The 17,476-nt window shown below is 46.5% G+C and overlaps 2 protein-coding genes across 4 annotated transcripts; one reads left to right on the plus strand and one right to left on the minus strand.

Moving 5' to 3' along the window:
* Positions 1 to 70: 70 nt before the first annotated feature.
* On the minus strand, positions 71 to 9,134 carry ZDHHC16 (zDHHC palmitoyltransferase 16). 3 transcript variants are annotated; one of them, XM_019724800.2, is made up of 12 exons: positions 8,963 to 9,132; positions 5,791 to 5,833; positions 5,303 to 5,550; positions 4,956 to 5,150; positions 4,724 to 4,812; positions 4,323 to 4,351; positions 3,606 to 3,739; positions 3,422 to 3,469; positions 2,491 to 2,576; positions 1,732 to 1,855; positions 1,450 to 1,520; positions 71 to 649 (listed from the first exon to the last, which is right to left on the minus strand). In XM_019724800.2, exons 3-12 carry the CDS (start codon positions 5,543 to 5,545, stop codon positions 535 to 537), a joined length of 1,134 nt encoding a protein of 377 aa, XP_019580359.1. In that variant the 5' UTR covers positions 5,546 to 5,550; positions 5,791 to 5,833; positions 8,963 to 9,132; the 3' UTR covers positions 71 to 534. The 3 variants fall into 3 exon arrangements, with proteins under 3 accessions (XP_019580359.1, XP_019580360.1, XP_074195371.1); XM_074339270.1 differs by having other exon boundaries at positions 390 to 649; positions 3,377 to 3,469; positions 8,963 to 9,102; XM_019724801.2 differs by lacking the exon at positions 3,422 to 3,469 and having other exon boundaries at positions 8,963 to 9,134.
* Positions 9,135 to 9,264: 130 nt separating this feature from the next.
* Positions 9,265 to 16,099, plus strand: EXOSC1 (exosome component 1). Its single transcript, XM_019724799.2, has 8 exons — positions 9,265 to 9,366; positions 9,474 to 9,589; positions 11,488 to 11,562; positions 12,549 to 12,637; positions 13,374 to 13,407; positions 13,993 to 14,043; positions 14,174 to 14,258; positions 14,604 to 16,099. The coding sequence occupies exons 1-8, from the start codon at positions 9,336 to 9,338 to the stop codon at positions 14,708 to 14,710; spliced, it is 588 nt and encodes a 195-aa protein (XP_019580358.1). The 5' UTR covers positions 9,265 to 9,335; the 3' UTR covers positions 14,711 to 16,099.
* Positions 16,100 to 17,476: the final 1,377 nt, after the last annotated feature.

Genomic DNA, 17,476 nt, shown 5'->3' on the forward strand with positions numbered 1-17,476 from the left:
ACTAGGCCTCGACCCTGACCTACCTTTTCCCTGCCCTACCGTAGCGGCAACAAGTGAGAAAGAAGCTGTATATCTTTAAAAATCAAATACCTTTATTTTTTCCCCCTTCAGCAGCATGTGAGAAGTGGCAGTGACCTCAGCAGTAGGCCTGGTATCTTTGCCCTGTTGAGAAGCCAGGATCTCAGCTTCACCTTTCAGGTGTTTTCTCAGGCAGCAAGTGGAAGAGGTGGTGGCCATCCCCCATGCTGTAAACTGGAGGTTAGGGACAGCACCTGGCAAGGTTGCTAGCTGCCTCCTCTCCAGTCATGGCTGGGACTTCTGTTTGCCTGAGTAAAAGGACATCAGTCCTAGATTTTTCCACATCGTGTTTTGCTTCTGCAGTGGCCAGGAGACAGGTCCTTGAGTTGTCCTTACATGGTACCCTAAGGCAGGCCCACTGGCTCTTTGTTCAAGGATCCCAAGAAGCTATTCTTGGAGGCCCTTGAGACAACACGAGAAGCAAGGCGATGCTCAAGTCGTGGCTGACAGTCCAGCTCACACTGCCATCACAGAGGCTGAGTGAGCAGTCACCCAGGGAGGGGGGTCCCAGTTCATTCCATTCCCATGGGGCAGGTGACTAGAAGGTAACAGCACCCGAGTAAGCCAGTGCCTGTGAGAGGAAAGAAATGTCTGAGTTCCAAGAGTTGTTGGGCTTCCTGATCCTCCTTCCTTGGCAACAATACATCAAGGTTTCCTGAAGCTACCTGACATGAATCACAAATGTCACAAAAGTCCTAATTTTGTCCGATAAATCTGCCCTCTAAGTGCCTGGGAGGCCGTTAGAGGCTTTGAGCTAATCTTCTAAGGGACCACTGCAAGCAGTGACGACCAGGATGTAATGAGGATGGGAAAGTGGGGTGGGCAGGTACTACAGTCACCTGCCTATTATTGTCTCTGTCGTTGCAATTTGAAGAAGGATTTTCCCTTGTCTCTTGGGGCTGAGGGAGCTAGCTTCATTTATTGTCTTAGGACCTCTGTCACAAACAGATTACTTCAATCCCAGCAATTATTGGCTTGAACTCCAGACACGGCCATACAAATGAGAGGTGACTGGTAGCTGCCTATCCCACATAGAGGTCCCTTCTTGAGAACAGCTTTCTTTGTATTTTATTATGTCATCTGTAAGCCTCATCTGCTACTGAAATCACACAATGCTGGCCTTAAGCTCCTTTGGCTGAAGTGAGCAATAAGCTCTATTCCTAGAGTCTTCAGTCTGCACTGTCCAATATGGTAGACACCAGCCACATGTGCCTTTTTAAATGTGTAACAATTAAAAATTCAGTGCGTTATCCACATTTCAAGTGCCCACTAGCCTCGTGTGGCTGCTAATGGCTAATGTCTTAGCGTAGGTATAGGACACCTTTCTCGTTAGAATTCTGTTGGACAGCACTGATCTAGGTTTTACTTTACCTTCCTGTGTCCACACCCAGGAATAACTTCCAGTTGTCCAAGCAGCCGTAGTTGTAATGATTTCTAAAAACCTAGGGCCAAGAAAAACGTGTTTCTACAAACCCCTTTCACTTAATCCCTTTCTAATTTTTGAGCCTAAATTGGCTGAGCTAAAGCTCAGCTAGGCAAGTTCTGGCCTTTTATGATACCTGCCCTAGTTGGCCCTGACCATGGCCTTGTTTGTAGGATGGCAGGTTCAGTTACCCACCCGCAGCGCCATCCCCCGCCCTCAGTCCTACTCACTCTGCCCTTGGCCTGCAGCCGACGTCTCTCCTTCTTATTGATGTGCCTTTCGATACTAGTCTCACCTCGACTGATGAGAACTGCATGCCATACAGTTAGGGCACCCAGGGCAAGTGCCACGGAACTAAGAAAAGGGGCAAAGATTGGTGGGTAGCTTAGAGGAGGGCAGAGGCTATGTCTGAAATTAAGCTGAGTGATGACTGCACAGGAACCTCTGCCTAAATCTCATCTCCCAGCCCACACATCCCAGGTAAACTTAACTACATCCATAAAGAGCATCAGTGAAAAACCATGGGCTAAGAATAAATTGTGTGCAAAGGAGGGAGGGAAGAAGTGTGTATTACTAATACAAATGTTCTGTATTTCTTAAAATACCCATGTTTGGGAGACACTGGAAGGCAGTAAGAGCAGCAGGGGTTGGAATGGGATGGCAAAAATTCAGATTCCAGCTTTTACCATTCCTACCTGTGTATCATGGAACAAAATTACTTCACCCCTCTCATTTTCAGTTTTCCTCATCTATAAAATGTAGTCACCTACCATTTAAGTAGGATTGAACTTACCATGGCATATAACAAACAGTGTCAATATCCTTAGTGTTCCCTGCCCCAAAAGGCTAAAGAAAATTAAGTGCTGACTCTGCCAACCTCAATTAGACTAAGAAGAGCAGCAGTTCACATAGGGACGGGCGCTGTGGGGACCTGAAAAGGTTTTCCTGAAGCTGCCCCTCCCTTAAGCTGTCAAAAATGAGTTAGATACCTGCACAGGAACCAGAGGTAGACAAGACTCTTGTGAGTTACTCTTTCTCCAAAGGAGAAGGCGGGTGGTGGGGTCTGGTGGTAAGTCTGTTGAAAACAAACAAACAAAAACAGCAAAGTCTGGCTCATTTGCTCTGCTGGTCTCCACTAGAGCCCCCAGCACCTTCAGGCAGGGAAGTGATCCAAGCCCAGGATGAGAAAATAGGGGTGAAGCCACAAAGGAGTCGGCAGAAGCCAGGTGGGTCGACCAAGCCCAGCGGCGGCATGTGGACAAACACTGGGCAGAGCAGGTCTGGACAGGATGGCAAAGCACAAGAGGAGCCGACCCTGGGCCTTTAGATGTGACAACACAAATGGGGCTCCAGGGGAAGCCATGCCACTCCCCAGCTAGAATTCCTTCACCATGTGGCTGCAGCCCCCAAGAGGGGACCAGACCCGCACCCACAATGGAATGACTGCCAGGGGGGAGAACAGTGAGCTCCACTAAGAACCAAAAGGGCAGCAGAGGTGTAATACAGTCATTAGCCTAAGATCAGAGTAAGGGGTCCTAAAAGGCCAGGGGAGAAGGGACGATGCAGACAGACCAGGACTGAAGGATGATCAGACTGGCCCAGCCTGATTGTCCCCTGGAGCCCCAGTACACAGACTGACACAGACTCCTTGCTGCTCAGGCCATCACCAAGGCAGAGCCCTTGCTCAGCCCAAAGGTGATAATGGGATAGAAACAAAAACCCATATACTGGGGACTTCTGGCTTGCCCCCAGGCCACTTAGTCTGCCCACGGCAGACAGCTTCCCAGAACACCCTCGTTCCGGTCTTAAGCAGCCCCTCAGCCAGTCTACAACTCAACTCACAGGTGGGCCCCAGTTGCCTCAGCAACTCCGTACCCCCTGGCCTGAGCAGCAGGAGGCAGTGGGGTGGGGACGGCCCACCTGGTTGGCAACCGCCTGTAGTTTGTTCTTGTCGAGCTGTTTCATTTTCTAAGGGGATGGAAAACAGTGCTGGTTATACTCTCAGGCTTCTAGCATAGAGGTGCTACCAGCCCCTCTCCTTAGGGACAGATGCCACACCTCAAGTGCTCTCTACCGAGCTGCCCTGCTTCCTAACTGGGCTCACCTCGATGGCAGCATAAGCCTCCCGGAAGAGGTCCCAACTTCCATAGCTGCAGTAGACACAGCCCAGAGTCATGAAAAAGCAGAAGGAGAAGAAGTACCGATGGTTATAGTGGCCCACACAGTTGTTTAGCCAGGCTGGTGGGGGAAGGATTAAGGACAAGATCAGACACAGCTTCAGAGTATGTCCAGGCCTGATTCATCCTCGCTTCATGACATCACCCAAGCCTGGGGCTTCCAGTCAGCAAGAACTATTTTCCAAAGGCAGGAAAATATGGAACTTCCCAGAGGTTGAGGTGAAAGTGTTAAAGCTTTTCAGAGCCCTCACAAGTCCCACCAGAAAATCACGAAAACTGAAATCCTTCATTAAAATTAACCTGCCAGTACTTCAGCCTCGCGGGGGTTCACCAATGGTTCTATCTGGTACACCCAGTGGACAACCGCTACAGCCCAAACATTGCTTTCCATCCAACAGATATTAGCACGCCAGTCTAAAAAGAACAGATGTCTTGCTCCAAGGAGACCTGTCCCCAAGCATTTGTAAGCCTCCTGCTTCCCCCAGCAGGGTCAGCCCCCACAGCTCCTCTTCCACTAACTTCTCATGAGCCCAGTATTCTCTGCAGGGTGATGCTAGAAGCCCTAGTTTTGTGGCCCTTAACCCTGTGCAGTGCTCTGGAGCCAAAGAAGGTGGCCTCAGGCAGAAGACAGAACAAAAGGATACGGCAGTGATGATCCATCTTCAGCACACACCTGTGAGGGAGGGACACAGGCTGTTACGATGGCCAAGGTCCTTGAGATGTCAGTGCCAATCCTTCCCTACAAGGACCAGCATCCTGCTGAGGTGGAAAGGGCACAGACTTTGAAGACAGCCAGGCCTCGCTTCAAACCCGCTTTACTGGCTACATGATACTAGACAAGGGAACTCATCTTTCTGAAACTCAGTTTCCCAAGTGGTGATAGAGCCTGACTCGAGCATCCTGAGGTGTCGTGACACAGAGCACACTGCCTGGCACATGACAGGTGCTTCAGAAATGTCTTATCAAACAGCAGGTCTAGGTTTTGCCCTAGGGCTACAGCAGGAGGGCCACAGATGGGTTATCAGAGAGCAAAGCCAAGACCCACCTATTGCAGATGCTGCAGTGATGCGTTCGGGCTGGCTTGGGGTAAATGCACTTCTTACAGATGGAGACGGTGGCGATATCGTTCCTGCCCTGTGCAAAGAAGAAGTATGACAACTGTGGCAGCATGACTGTCAAACCTCGAAAGATACCACGGCCCTCTCCTTCCCCACTCCTGGGCCTGGCTCCCAGGGCCTGCAGCCCTTTCCCTTCCCCCAGCCCCTGTGGGGACCCACCTGGGGTGGATATCCAGGTGGAGTGGTGATGGCCTGGTAGTAATGGAAGACGATGAGGATCAGATTCCAGTGACTATAGAAGAAATGCCAGCAGAGCCGTGGCACGGAGTAGGTGCGGAGGATGAGGGGCAGGATACACAGGTAGGCGATGGCCACAATGGAGCTGGTCAGCACGATCACCAGCACCACGAACACCTGCCAATACCAGGGAGGGTGAGGAGATGCAGGGAGAGCCTGCCAACACCCAGAGTAACTCAGGGATGTCCCTGCAGTGGGGGCTGCTGTGGGTCCATCAGACACATGTCCCTCTACCGCCCCAAACAGGCCTCTTCCGGAGCGTCACTCACCACTCCACACCAGCGGATCACGTTGTCCACTAGCCAGTAGATGGGCTCAAAGGCAGCATCGACAGCGGTGTCGCTGCCCCCGAAGGAGTTGTAGAGCAGGGAGCGCAGGCAGACCTTGCCATAGCGCCAGCGCTGCACCAGGTCCCGGAGCAGAGGGGGACAGCGGCGCCGGGTGCCCAGTAGCAGAAGCAGGCGCAGGCAGAGGCGGGCGGGGCCCAGCAGCAGGGTCCGCTGGCCCTGCATGGCTCCTAGGAGAGCACACCATTGTGGGTGGCCAGCCTGGGCGCCGTCCCTCCCTATTCCACCGATGGGGGGAGCCTGAGCACCAGCTTAGAGGAAAGACCTGACTGAGGCCCGGCTGGGCCAGTCACCAGCAGTGGGAAGTCGGAAAGTCACTTCACCTCTCTACGGAATGTGTGGTGCCAGTGTCCCAACCAGATGACAGGGAGTAGGGTCGCAGGTTCTGAGCAGGCAGAAATCATACTTACATTACACCATGTGGTTGCACAGCAAATCCCAGACGGTGCACACCTAGAGTAAAGGGCCACAATAAACAGGCGCAGGACAGGTAGGCAGCGCCAAGCCAAAGCAGGGTCTCTGGAGTTGTCTGTGTAGACAGCCCACTGGGTGGAGTACAGCCAACGTGCACAACACTGCCCCGTGTCTCTGTGGGCGTGGCCAGTGCAGCAGGGGTTTCCCAGGGCCCTCACCTGGCCCCGCCCTTCCACCTACTTCCTAACAATTGCTCTTCGTCCAGGAACAGCCGGGGGGGGGGGGGGGGGGGGGGGGGGGGGCGCGCTGCACAGTGTGTGGACCCTGCACCTCACTCTTCCCTGGTGCTGAGTCTTGGCGAAAGTACTCATCCTTCCTACTCCCTCTGAGCTGACATTACAAACCTAACCTGGTAGTATGAGAGTATCTCCTGTCAGGACAGCTCAACTACGCCTCCCATGACGTAAGACGCTTTGTCTCAATTCCATTCCCAGCCCCACCTCAAGGATACAGAAGCCAAGACAACTTTGGGTATTCAGAGCAGAATAACACCACAGACAGGAAAATACTGGCGGTAGGGGGAGTGGGGGGGGGAGGACTCCGTGCTGGTGGCTCATGAAAACCACAAGGCCTGCCCTTGCAGTTGAGTCGCCCCCACCCTGTTCTAGTTACACTCAAGAGCCTTCTCTGCAGCGGCTGCTCTTGGGCCCAAGCTTCCCAAGCAGCCTTCCCAGCTCTTTAGCCCTTTGCGTGGCTCCTCTGCAAGTGCCTTCGTCTCTTCCATGTGGTTTCTACCTCAGCCAACAGCCGTGGGAGGCCAGCTGCCCTGCCAATGGCCACAAGAGAAGACAGATTCCTTCCATGACTGTCTCCTCATTCTGCAGATTAAAGTCCTTACTAGAAAAGAAATCATCTGATTTTCCCCTATGAAGAGTACTGTCCTCAGCAACTCCACTGACTTATTTAACAGGCAGCTCAAAACCCAGCAGAAACTGGAGGAGGCTGCTCCACTGTAGGATGGTTTCAGTTCAGTAACTGGAGCAAGGTACTCTCCTTGCATCCTGGCTCATCACCACAAGAGGCCTTTCAAAGACAGTTAATTACCTCCTTCCACAAACCCTGTAACGACCTAAGGGAAAAAGAAATCCAGCAGACAAGGCCAGCAGAGAAAGAGAAGAAAGGCAATTCAGTAGGGACCTACCCTCTGCACCAGGATAAAGAAACTGGCCATTCCTAGGGGCTAGAGAATTAAGAAGCAGTGAAGAAGATAGAAAAAGGAAAAACTCAAACTTCCTACCTCCTTTGAGTTGGACTCCTATTGTTTGGAACCATGATTTGGCTTAAAATATGAATTTTTGAAATAGTATATATGGCCACCATAATCAAATGTTTAAAAGTGGGACAAAATATTTTACCCCACAACAAGTCCAAATGACTTAGATTGTCCCTTACTATGGCTCATGGCAAGTTTCCTATTTGCTAAAATACTTTTTATAGCAATAGCTTGCAAATAAGATATATCCCTCACCTGCAATAAACATGAATTATATGTCATTTCTTCTGTCTACAAAAAAAAAAATTCCTTCTCAGATTCTCCACTCTTTGGATTGTTTTGAATCTTTACAGGAAATGCCTGCCGCAAGGACTAGACTTACCAACTCTCACCTGCCCCATAACTTGACTTAGGGTTCAATTCTGCCCTTAAGTGGTTCTGTGACCTTGGACAAATCAGCAAATCCTGCTGGAACTCAATTTCCCTGTGTTACCATTCAGTGAGGAGATAGAAGTAAACGCTAAGGTCCCTTCCAGTTCTAACCCTTTAAGATTCCATATATACACTTGGTAGGGTATGAATGAAATGTTTGTAGAGTGCTTAGCACTATACCTGGCTCATGGGCATGCTCGATAAATACTTGTTGAATGAATGACCTGGGATGCAGAAGTGGGCAGGCCTGTCAGATGTCAACCTGTCCTACAAATAACAGCAAGGGCATTCCTGCCAATGTGATAACATTAAATAAGTGTCTGCCACTATCAGTCTTCATTTTTAGAATCATAGCACTTAAGAGCTAGCAGGCATTTTAGAAAACAAGTCTATCCAACCAAAAATCAACCCAAACATGTAAACTTGTAGATGTAGAGCTACATATCAGATTTGAGTGAACAAAGTCTCAAGCCAAGCCCCCACTCATTTTAGCTAGTGGGGTTTGGGGAAGCCAGGGAAGAGATATGTAGTCCACGAGGCCACAACTGAACCTACGGAGTTTTCGTCTTAGGAAACTGAGTTAAAGCAGAACTTGAAAAACTGTGAAGGGGATGGTGAGGGGTGGATGACCAGAGTGACCAGGGAAGGAAAAAGAGCAAAGCACAGCTTCACTATCACCCCAAGTACAAGCCCTGAGCACTCTGATCCTTCAGTAGTAATCACAGGCCATAGTGACATCTGCCACCAGATTATAGGGGATTGTAGACCATGGTACTCTCCTCTCCTCAAGGCTCTAAGTTACCATCTGTTTCCCAAGGGGAAATGGGATTGGAGGATGGCGGCTGACACAGGGAAGAACAGATTCCAAAGCCACCAGAAGGCAGAGGAAGGAAACTGATGAAAGTCGTGACAACTCATCCGGACAAAGATGCAGCGCTCAGGACGTTTGCAATCTCAAGCAGTACTGTCAACCCCTCAGTAACCGACACTTTATTCATGTGCAGACTTCCCTTCCGGACTAACACGCTGGGATGAGAAAAAGTTAAGGAATGGCCCACACGACTCTTGAAAGGATACGACTGTAAGATCGGAAACTGCAGTTACAAAAACCGGGGCACGGTTTTATTTCTCAATGAGGGTGGTATGGTCAAACTGCGATGGACTGGAAGTCAAAACATTTGGGTTCCGGTTTGTGCTCTACCTTAAACTATCTTCGAGACATTTGACAATTCAAATTCTATTTCTGGATCTAAGTTTGTAAATCTGTGAAATGGGCGAGATGGGCTGGTCGGCCTTTCAGCGTGGCGCGTTACGGCTGCCCGCAGGGCACGAAAAGGGCACGGACGTGCAGGGCTAGGCGAGGAGACAGCAGGAAGCCGGGCTCACGATAAGGCCCCGGAACTGGGCCCGACCCTAGAAAAAGGGACAGGACTGGGGAGCAAAGGCCGCGGCTTCGCTCTTACCTGCCGCCTGCCGACTCCCCAATCAGCCAAATCCAGCCCGCAGCCTCTGCTCACTGCCACCCCCTCCAGCTCGGCGCCCCAGGACAGGCCGGCTCAATCCAATCAACCATGGCCCGCCGCCCACAGAGCCAGCCTGCAGACCCGGACCCGCCGCCAGCCCATCCTCAACCACAAGCGCAAGCGCACGCGTTCCTGGAGCTCCTCCCCCGGATTCGGCCCGGGACGATCTGGGAAATGTAGTTCACCCCTCGAGAAGGCCTTCCCTGAGGTCACGTGACAAGAGCACCAATTGGTGCGTTTCTTACTGAGGAACTGGATTTGGGCCAATGAGAAATCGGCTTCGTTTTTCTCGGGGTTTGGGGCAGCGATAGTCATGGCGCCACCCGTGAGGTACTGCATCCCCGGTAAGTGAGTGGTGACCATTGTGAATCCTGGATAGGGACAGAGGAAGGGAGGCGGGATGGCCAACAGATTCTGGGCACACGTGGCTGATGCAGCGTTTTTTCTGCAGGCGAACGTCTCTGTAACTTGGAGGAGGCCAGCCCAGGCAGCGGCACCTACACCCGGCACGGCTACATCTTTTCGTCGCTTGCTGGCTGCATGACGAAAAGCAGCGAGAATGGCGCGGTAAAGGCGGCTCCCCGTCTCCTCTGTCTCTGCTTTTCCCTTAGGTTGCGCTTGATTTCGCAGTCCTTATGGCAGCGGCTCCGCGGACGCGTCTTTAGTGCTTCACGGGTAGAAGAGTTGGTCTCTTAAGTTTCTTCCAGCTGTGGTCCCTGCTGCTGGACACTTAGCACAGCCCAGTTAGTTGTGTTGGTCACTCTTGGTTGTGTTCCTGACACTCAGGGGAGGAAGTCGAGGGAAGAGCAGAGGTGAGCTCAGCCCTGCCGTGAGCTGCTGAATCCTGCCCGAATGTCACCTACCTGTCTGGCTTCATCCATATTCCCACCTCACTGCAATCTAGTCTAGTCAGTCATAGAGGCTTCTTTCAGTGTCGCTAATGCGCTAAGCTCTCTCCTGCCACAGAACCTTTGTACGAAGCCGTCTGTCTGGAACACGCTCCTCTCTCCTTAGCCTATTCAATCCCGACCTGTCTTTCAGGTAGCCTCTCTGTCTCACTTTCTCAGAGAAGCCCTCCGAGACTCACTAGCTGAGGAAAGGAGTTTTGTTTTTTGTTTACTGTGTGTTTTGTTAAACACAAAGAATCGTATTCCTTTCCTTCCAGGCACTTATCTCAGCATATAATTAAACACTCAGTTCCCCATTAGACTTTTCTCCTACTAAACTCAAGATCCCTGAAAGCAGGCCTTACCACCAGAACTCAGAGTACCACAAGGTAACTAACTGTTCCATAAACATTTGTTGAGTGCGTTAGTAAAACTATCCTTGTGCTGGAGGCTGATCTAGGATTAACGCAAGATCAGATAAGCAGACTTCGGAGGAACAGCTTAAAGACAGGTAGCATAGTAGAAAGAGGATTCAGAATTAGAACCCTTAGGTGCTGGCAAACTAAACCTTGATTCTACTTTATGTAAGAAACAAACTCTCTGGCTTTCCGGTCTTCCTCATCTGTAAAATGAGAGGCTTTTTATTCAGTCAGTTTTGGGAATGTCCTTGACCTGCCTCAGTTTGTTCATTTCATAGATATAGATATCTGTTGAGCATGTTCATGTGCCACTGTCAGTACTGACCTCTAGGGGTATGGTAATGAGCCAAATACACATGGTCTCTGCTATCCAGGGGCACAGATACATTGTAAACAAACAAGTGTTCAAATGCGATGACTGCTTTAAAAGAATACTACAGGATACCATGAGATCGTCGTCATAAGCAAACCCACCCTGATCACCCACCCTGATCACGAAGTGACATTTAACCAGAATCTAAAGAATACATAAGAGTTGGGTGGGTGGGAGGACTTAGTACTGGTGGAAAGAACAGGTTGAACAGACATCCTGAGATGGAAAGAAACTTAGTGAGTTGATGAAACTGAAAGAAGGCCAGGAAAGCTGAAGCATAGTGAACAAGGAAGAGATTAATAAATAATGAGGTTCTATTTATCTATTCCAATAGTCAATGCCGTGCTCAAAGAGAAAATTCTACCAGTATTCCCTTAAACTAAAAGTAAACAAGTATGGCCACTATTATATAACATTTATTTGGAAATTCTAGCCTATACAATAAAATGAGAAACAGAAAGAAGTGGTATACCTGGAGGAAAGAGTCAAATTATCCACGATTATAAGCCATATAGTTGTGTACCAATAAATTCCAAGAAAATCACCAAAAACTTGTTAGAACTAATCTGAAATGGTTACATTATATCTTCTAGCAGCATTCTTCCTGTGGCCCCTTGGCCTTCCTATTTCCTATAATGTCTAGGCTTCTGCTCTAGGCTATAAATGTATCTGTATTCCACCTGCCCTCATGACTTCAACTAAGGAATTTCTATATTATTCTCAAACCACAAATACCTTTACCCAAAGCTTAGCCAGGATACCCACGTTTTATTGTTTTCTTTGTAGCTTCCTGTCGTGTCTGTGATGAGAGAAACAGAGTCCCAGTTACTGCCAGATGTCGGGACTATTGTAACCTGTAAGGTAGGTTAGTCCTAACTTCCCTGCTTAGGACACCTGTCCAATGCTGAAATCATGATCATTGTAGAACTGCACTGTTCAATATGGTAGCCACTAGCCACATATGGCCATTTAAATTTAAGTAAATTAAAAATTTAAATTTATTTATCAGTTCCACTAGCTACATTTCAAGCCATATTGGTCAACACAGAACATTTCTGTCGTCACAGAAAGTTTTACTGGACTGTGCTGGTCTAGAAATTTCTAGGATAATGATCAAGGCAGCCAAGTCAGGCTTGCGTAGTTCTTTCACAGAGCTGGTTCCCTGAGTGTGTATATATATATATATATATATATATATATTTTACCTGTGTCTGGGAGGTAGGTGCACCAAATGGTGGTAAGGAGGCCTATTTTTGAATTTCTGAAGTGAGACCTTTTTCTGCAGAGAAGCAAGAGACTTGAATACGGTAGCGTTCCTATTAAACGTAAAGTCTTCTAGGATGTTTCATGGGAAGTACAAATTAATACTGTAATGATCAGTAAGTATAATATATCATCCTACCCTCTACCAAGTTAAATTAACTTGGAGCTCTTAGTTTATTTCTTTATACATTGCTCCAGCAGAAAATCTATGTGTAATTCTGAAAATAACTAGGGAGGCAGTAATCCAGATATTATGCAGCAGCTGAAATGTACACTTAAATTCCATCCACTACACAGGCCTCTGTTAAAGGTCTCAATTTGCTATAATGCCCTGTGTCTATGCTAGACTTCTGTATTTTTCAAAATCTAAACCATATTATTTCATTTGATTCCCACAGTAACTCTTAGAGTGGCTCTTATCCCATTTTACATATATCACTTACGCAGGGATAAGTAGGAGTTAACTTGTCTTAAATTCTAAACTTAGTTGGGTTGCTTGGATGAAAATCCTGATAATTCCTAGTTTATTGATGCCTCCTTGAGCTGACAACTACTAATACTCTAATCTTTTCTCTGCTCCACAGGTCTCTAGTATCAATTCACGCTTTGCCAAAGTACACATCCTGTACGTGGGGTCCACACCACTTAAGAACTCTTTTCGAGGAACTATCCGGTAAGTATTTTTGTCGTCACGCTTGCCTCAGCACCTGGAATGATATAAGAATTCATAGGAACAATTACAGTTCCTGCTCCTGCTTATTTCTTTCCTCTTTGTGCTTTGATTCACCCAGGTAGTGTCCGAAGAAAATACTGTAATTTATGAGTTAGGACAAAAGGAAAATATTATAGCAATGAGATAGGGCATAAGAATAAAGCAAAAAGAATTGAGCTAAGCTGAAGATAATCAAAACAGAAAGCATTTTAGGAGTACCTTCCTTTCTTGAATTTAATATAGATTAAACCCAAGTATTGTAAGACATTATTATAAAGGTTAGTGGGCGAAATGGTAGATTTTTTTTTTCCCCTGTGGATTCTTTGAGAAGGGACAAACAGTTCTTATGAGGCAGATAGTTTAACTTCTGAGGCCCTTCCCAGCCTCATGATTCTGTGTAGTTCTAGAGTACTTCTGTGCAAGCCCTTCTAAAGCAGCAAAGTTCCTTATCTGTCTTGCCAGATCTGATCTGCTTTTCTCCAGTCAGAAGTATTGGATACTGCTGCTCTTTGTGATCTAAGAATGGGAAATATGATTTTCTCCTCTGTGAAGCCTGGTGATGCTTCTCCACCCTGCTCCTCCGGGTGACAGCTGGGTCCCAGTTACAACTTGTTCTCTCTGCTCTTAGTCTGCTAGGCATTGCAGGGTAATTCTTTCTCACAGATAACTAATCTTTCTGTTAATTCTTTTTTTACAGCAAGGAAGATGTCCGAGCTACTGAAAAAGACAAGGTTGTTGGTTGGTTCTTTTTCTTTTTCCCCATGGCTTTAGGCATCTCCATCCTTTTAAATTACTCCAATGAATTTCAAAGATCTGTAGGAATGTGGAGTCCAAAGAATTTGAAGATGTTCCCTACTGGAAAATGTGGGGGGACCTCACTGTCCCTTTCTTCTCCATATGATTTTGTTCACTCTGTTGACCAGAGGGGGGCTAGTTTACCCTTCGCTTTGAAGCCAAGTATTTATTCATTGCTATTCCCTCAGATTTACTCTGGACCCTTTCAGAGCCAACGATTGTACCTTATGCCCAAGTCAGATTCCTGATCAGTTTACTGGATTCAAAATCTTTCATTTATATTAGGTTGGTGCAAAAGTAATTGCGGTTTTTGCAATTATTAACCTTTTACACCACAATTACTTTTGCACCAGCCTAATATGATGGTGCTGTAGAAGCAATAAAAGTTGTTGATTGACTTGAGTAATGATGATTTCTACCCTCTGGGATTAGAAAGTAGACCGGCTGTACCAGAGGGGTTAATAGTTTCATATAGACCTGACCTAGAGCTTTCACTTAATACTCCTGTTCTTTCTTTACAGGTTGAAATTTATAAGAGTTTCCACCCAGGTGACATTGTTTTGGCCAAAGTGGTATCCTTTATTCCCAGCAAACTTGGGGTCCATTGTCAAAAGAAGAAATGGAAGTAGAGAAACAACTCAAGTGGCTCTGGGAGGGAAGACTTCCACCCTTCATTTTCCTTCACCAGTGTTACATGACTAGATCTCCCTGGGTGACGCACAGTCCAACTACCTCCTTACCACTGCTGAAAACGAGCTCGGCGTGGTGGTGGCCCACAGCGAATCAGGTGAGTCGGTCTGTATTGCCACATGCTTACGTTTCCCTGGGAGCCATGGTTTGGGATTCATCCATTGTTTTCCTTCGTTTCCCTTGTTTTATCATTATTTAGGAAGTAATATAAGTGTAGATTCTTACTACTGAGATTATAATAATTCTCCTTATATAAATCTAAGGAAAGGGGAATAACTCCTACTTATCCCTCCATAAGTCAGTGGAATAAACTTTTTTTTTTTCTGCATGACGTGAAGTTCATTAGGTAGCTTGGTGACACTTCAGTGCATACAGCTGAGAAGAGAAGGATCTCAGGCAGATGTTTGGGATACCAGCTCCAACACCAGCTTTTCCCTTTTAGGTGTCCAGATGGTTCCCATCAGCTGGTGTGAGATGCAGTGCCCTAAGACCCACACGAAAGAATTCCGGAAAGTGGCCCGAGTACAGCCTGAATTCTTGCAGACCTAAGGAGCCACGTTTTACCCCAAGGAGGGGCTTAAGCTCTTTCCAAGAGTACATGTATGACAGTAAGATGCCATTGTCTTTACTCAAACACCTGGGGTCAGCCAGCAGCCACCTCTAGAAAAGTCTGCCAGAAACTTACTCTGTAGATGAAACATTTTGCTTGTGAACCTTCCAGTGGATTTCATTCTCTTGAGTGATAATTTCTCTTCATAAAGTATATAATGTTGGAAATGGCCAATTCTTTCTGACAGTCTTAAACATACATATTTTTTTTTTTTTTTGCTGTGACAAAGAAAATATTTTTATTAAAAGGATTTTATGGTTTCCGTTGTCTTGAGTAGGGAAAGAAATCTACATTCTGCCATGACATTTGGAGCAGGGGTTTGCTTGATGGCACCCATTAACTGACGTGTCAAGTGCATGCTTGCTCTGGACAAAGCCTAATCCCTCATCTTTCTATATTTTTTATGTTCTATTAAGTACTTCTGTGTATTGAGCACTTACTATGTGCCAGACACTGGGTCAAGCACTTGATATACATTCCCTCATTTAGAGAGATTATGGTTTAGTGAAAATGATAGGGTGCAGGACACGTGGTGATTCAGGTAGCATGTGAGTAGTTCTGAAAGTAACTTGGTAAACATAGTGTTACTGATACAGTAGGTGCTCCAGGAAATGTTTTTGAAATCTAAATTGAAAAGAGGGACACAGCACTATCATGGTGAGGTGGCCAAGGAAGGATTTGTGACATGAGGTAAAAGGAATTAAAGAACTTAGATAAGTGAAGTGAAGATATTGAAAGCAGAGAGAGAAGCCAGAGCAAAGGGCAGAAGCAGGAATGAACACATAAGTTTGAGGATGAGGAGGGCATGAGGGCTAAGCACGAAGAGGTTGCAGAGGGAATGGCAGGAATGGTGAATCATGAGGTGTCACTTCTTGAGGTGTTATTCAAGGAGCCCACGTCATCTGTGTGTAGTGACAGTGGTTGAGGGTGAGCTTTGAAGTTAACCCACCTGGGTTTGCATCCTCTAGTTCTGACCTTGAGTAGGTTAGGTTGTTTTGGTTTTTTAATTGAAAATTTTATTGAGATAACGGTAGGGCCACATGCAATTTTAAAAAATAATATCCTTGTACACTTTGTCCAGTTTCCCCCAGTGGTGACATTTTGCAAAATTACAACAATCAGGATATTGACTTTGATACTTGAGCAAGTTATTTTTATTTCTTTGAGTCTGTTTCCTCATCTGGAATAGTGTGACTTCATAAGATTATTGTAAGGAAGAAACGCATAGAAGTGCTCAGTACGTGCCACTATTATTGTCATATGTTATTATATCTGATTGCTTCCTATGAAGTATCTAAATAAATGCCAGGCCATATGCTGGACACTCAGATGTAGTTTTGTATAATCAGACCCCTACTGATAGGCATTTTAAAACTTTACAGATTTTTCTTTTCAATGCTGCAGAGAAAAGCTCTCTACCATGTATCTTTGTGCAGGCCATGATTCTATTTTTTTTTTTTTTTAATGTGAACTATTTTTTTTTTTTTTTATTGGGGAACAGTGTGTTTTTCCAGGACCCATCAGTCGTTGTCCTTCAATCTAGTTGTGGAGGGCGCAGCCCACCATCCCATGCAGGAATTGAACTGGCAACCTTGTTAAGAGCTCGCACTTTAACCAACTGAGCCATCCGGCTGCCCCACCGGCAGCTCAGCGGCAACTCGTTGTCTTCAATCTAGTTGAGGGCGCAGCTCACTGGCCCATATCGGAATCGAACCAGCAACCCCGTTGCTAAGAGCTCGCGCTCTAACCAACTGAGCCACCTGGCCACCCAGGCCATGATTCTTTTACAAAATGGATTTCTAGAAATGGAATGCTGGGTCAAGGAATATGTACATTTCAATTTTTGGTCAGATGTATGGCCTTGCAGAAGGATGTTACCAATTGATTCGCTCAACAACAGTGTTAGTCATTTTAGTTATCTGGGAACTTCACAGTGACCCTGGAAAGTAGCCATCATTTCCATTTCACAAAGAAGTAAACTAAGGCTTAGAAAAAGTAACTTGCCTGAAGTCACACAGATGTCAAGTGTCAGAACAGTGTTCAAACCCAGGTCTGTCTTACTGTAAAGCACAGGTTTTCTTCTATACAATGGTGCCTCCTTTTTCAAGCACTGAACAGAATCTTGGGCATATAATTAAGGCTTTCTAAATTGACATTGGTTCATTAATTATGAGTCCTTGTTGTAAATCATTCATTTATTTAATAAATACATATTGAATAACTACTTTGCCAACCACTGTTCCAGGAACTAGAAAGTAAAGCAGTAACATGATAGAATCCTTTCCTTGTGAAGCTTACATTCCAGTGGCGGAAGACAGATAAGTAAACAAAGAAATGCTATACAAGGTGTGATCAAAAACTACAATGAATGTGTAAATTAAAACATTTATTCCAGTAATAGACACATTGCCATTATTCCCCTCAAAATACGCCCCCTCACTTCGAACACACTTAACCCATCGTTCTTGCCTCTTTCGTGTCTTTAGTTGCACAATTATAGCTGCCTCGCTGTCCTGCTTCGATTCAAAACATTCACCTTTCATCGTCATTTTGACCTTGGGGAAAAGCCAGAAGTCACACAGTGCCAGATCCAGTGAATAAGGTGGATGAGGACACACCATAATGTTTTTATTTGACAGAAATTGCTGTGTACCAGAAGCGATGTGTGACAGAGAGCCTTACCGTTGCGATTACAAAATGTGCTG

Source organism: Rhinolophus sinicus, linkage group LG07 (genome assembly GCF_036562045.2).
Source record: "Rhinolophus sinicus isolate RSC01 linkage group LG07, ASM3656204v1, whole genome shotgun sequence".
In the NCBI taxonomy this organism is placed as follows: Eukaryota; Metazoa; Chordata; class Mammalia; order Chiroptera; family Rhinolophidae; genus Rhinolophus; species Rhinolophus sinicus.

What these genes read in the sequence shown, in the direction of transcription:
- ZDHHC16 (XM_074339270.1), bottom strand. Translation starts at nt 5,545, where the DNA reads ATGCAGGGCCAGCGGACCCTGCTGCTGGGCCCCGCCCGCCTCTGCCTG. An exon ending in CACCTGGATATCCACCCCAG is followed by an intron (nt 4,813 to 4,955) that starts GTGGGTCCCCAC and finishes TTCTTTGCACAG; the next exon opens with GGCAGGAACGATATCGCCAC. An exon ending in GGCTGCAGGCCAAGGGCAGA is followed by an intron (nt 1,521 to 1,731) that starts GTGAGTAGGACT and finishes TCTTGGCCCTAG; the next exon opens with GTTTTTAGAAATCATTACAA.
- EXOSC1 (XM_019724799.2), top strand. Translation starts at nt 9,336, where the DNA reads ATGGCGCCACCCGTGAGGTACTGCATCCCCG. An exon ending in AAAGCAGCGAGAATGGCGCG is followed by an intron (nt 9,590 to 11,487) that starts GTAAAGGCGGCT and finishes TTTTCTTTGTAG; the next exon opens with CTTCCTGTCGTGTCTGTGAT. An exon ending in GGACTATTGTAACCTGTAAG is followed by an intron (nt 11,563 to 12,548) that starts GTAGGTTAGTCC and finishes TCTGCTCCACAG; the next exon opens with GTCTCTAGTATCAATTCACG.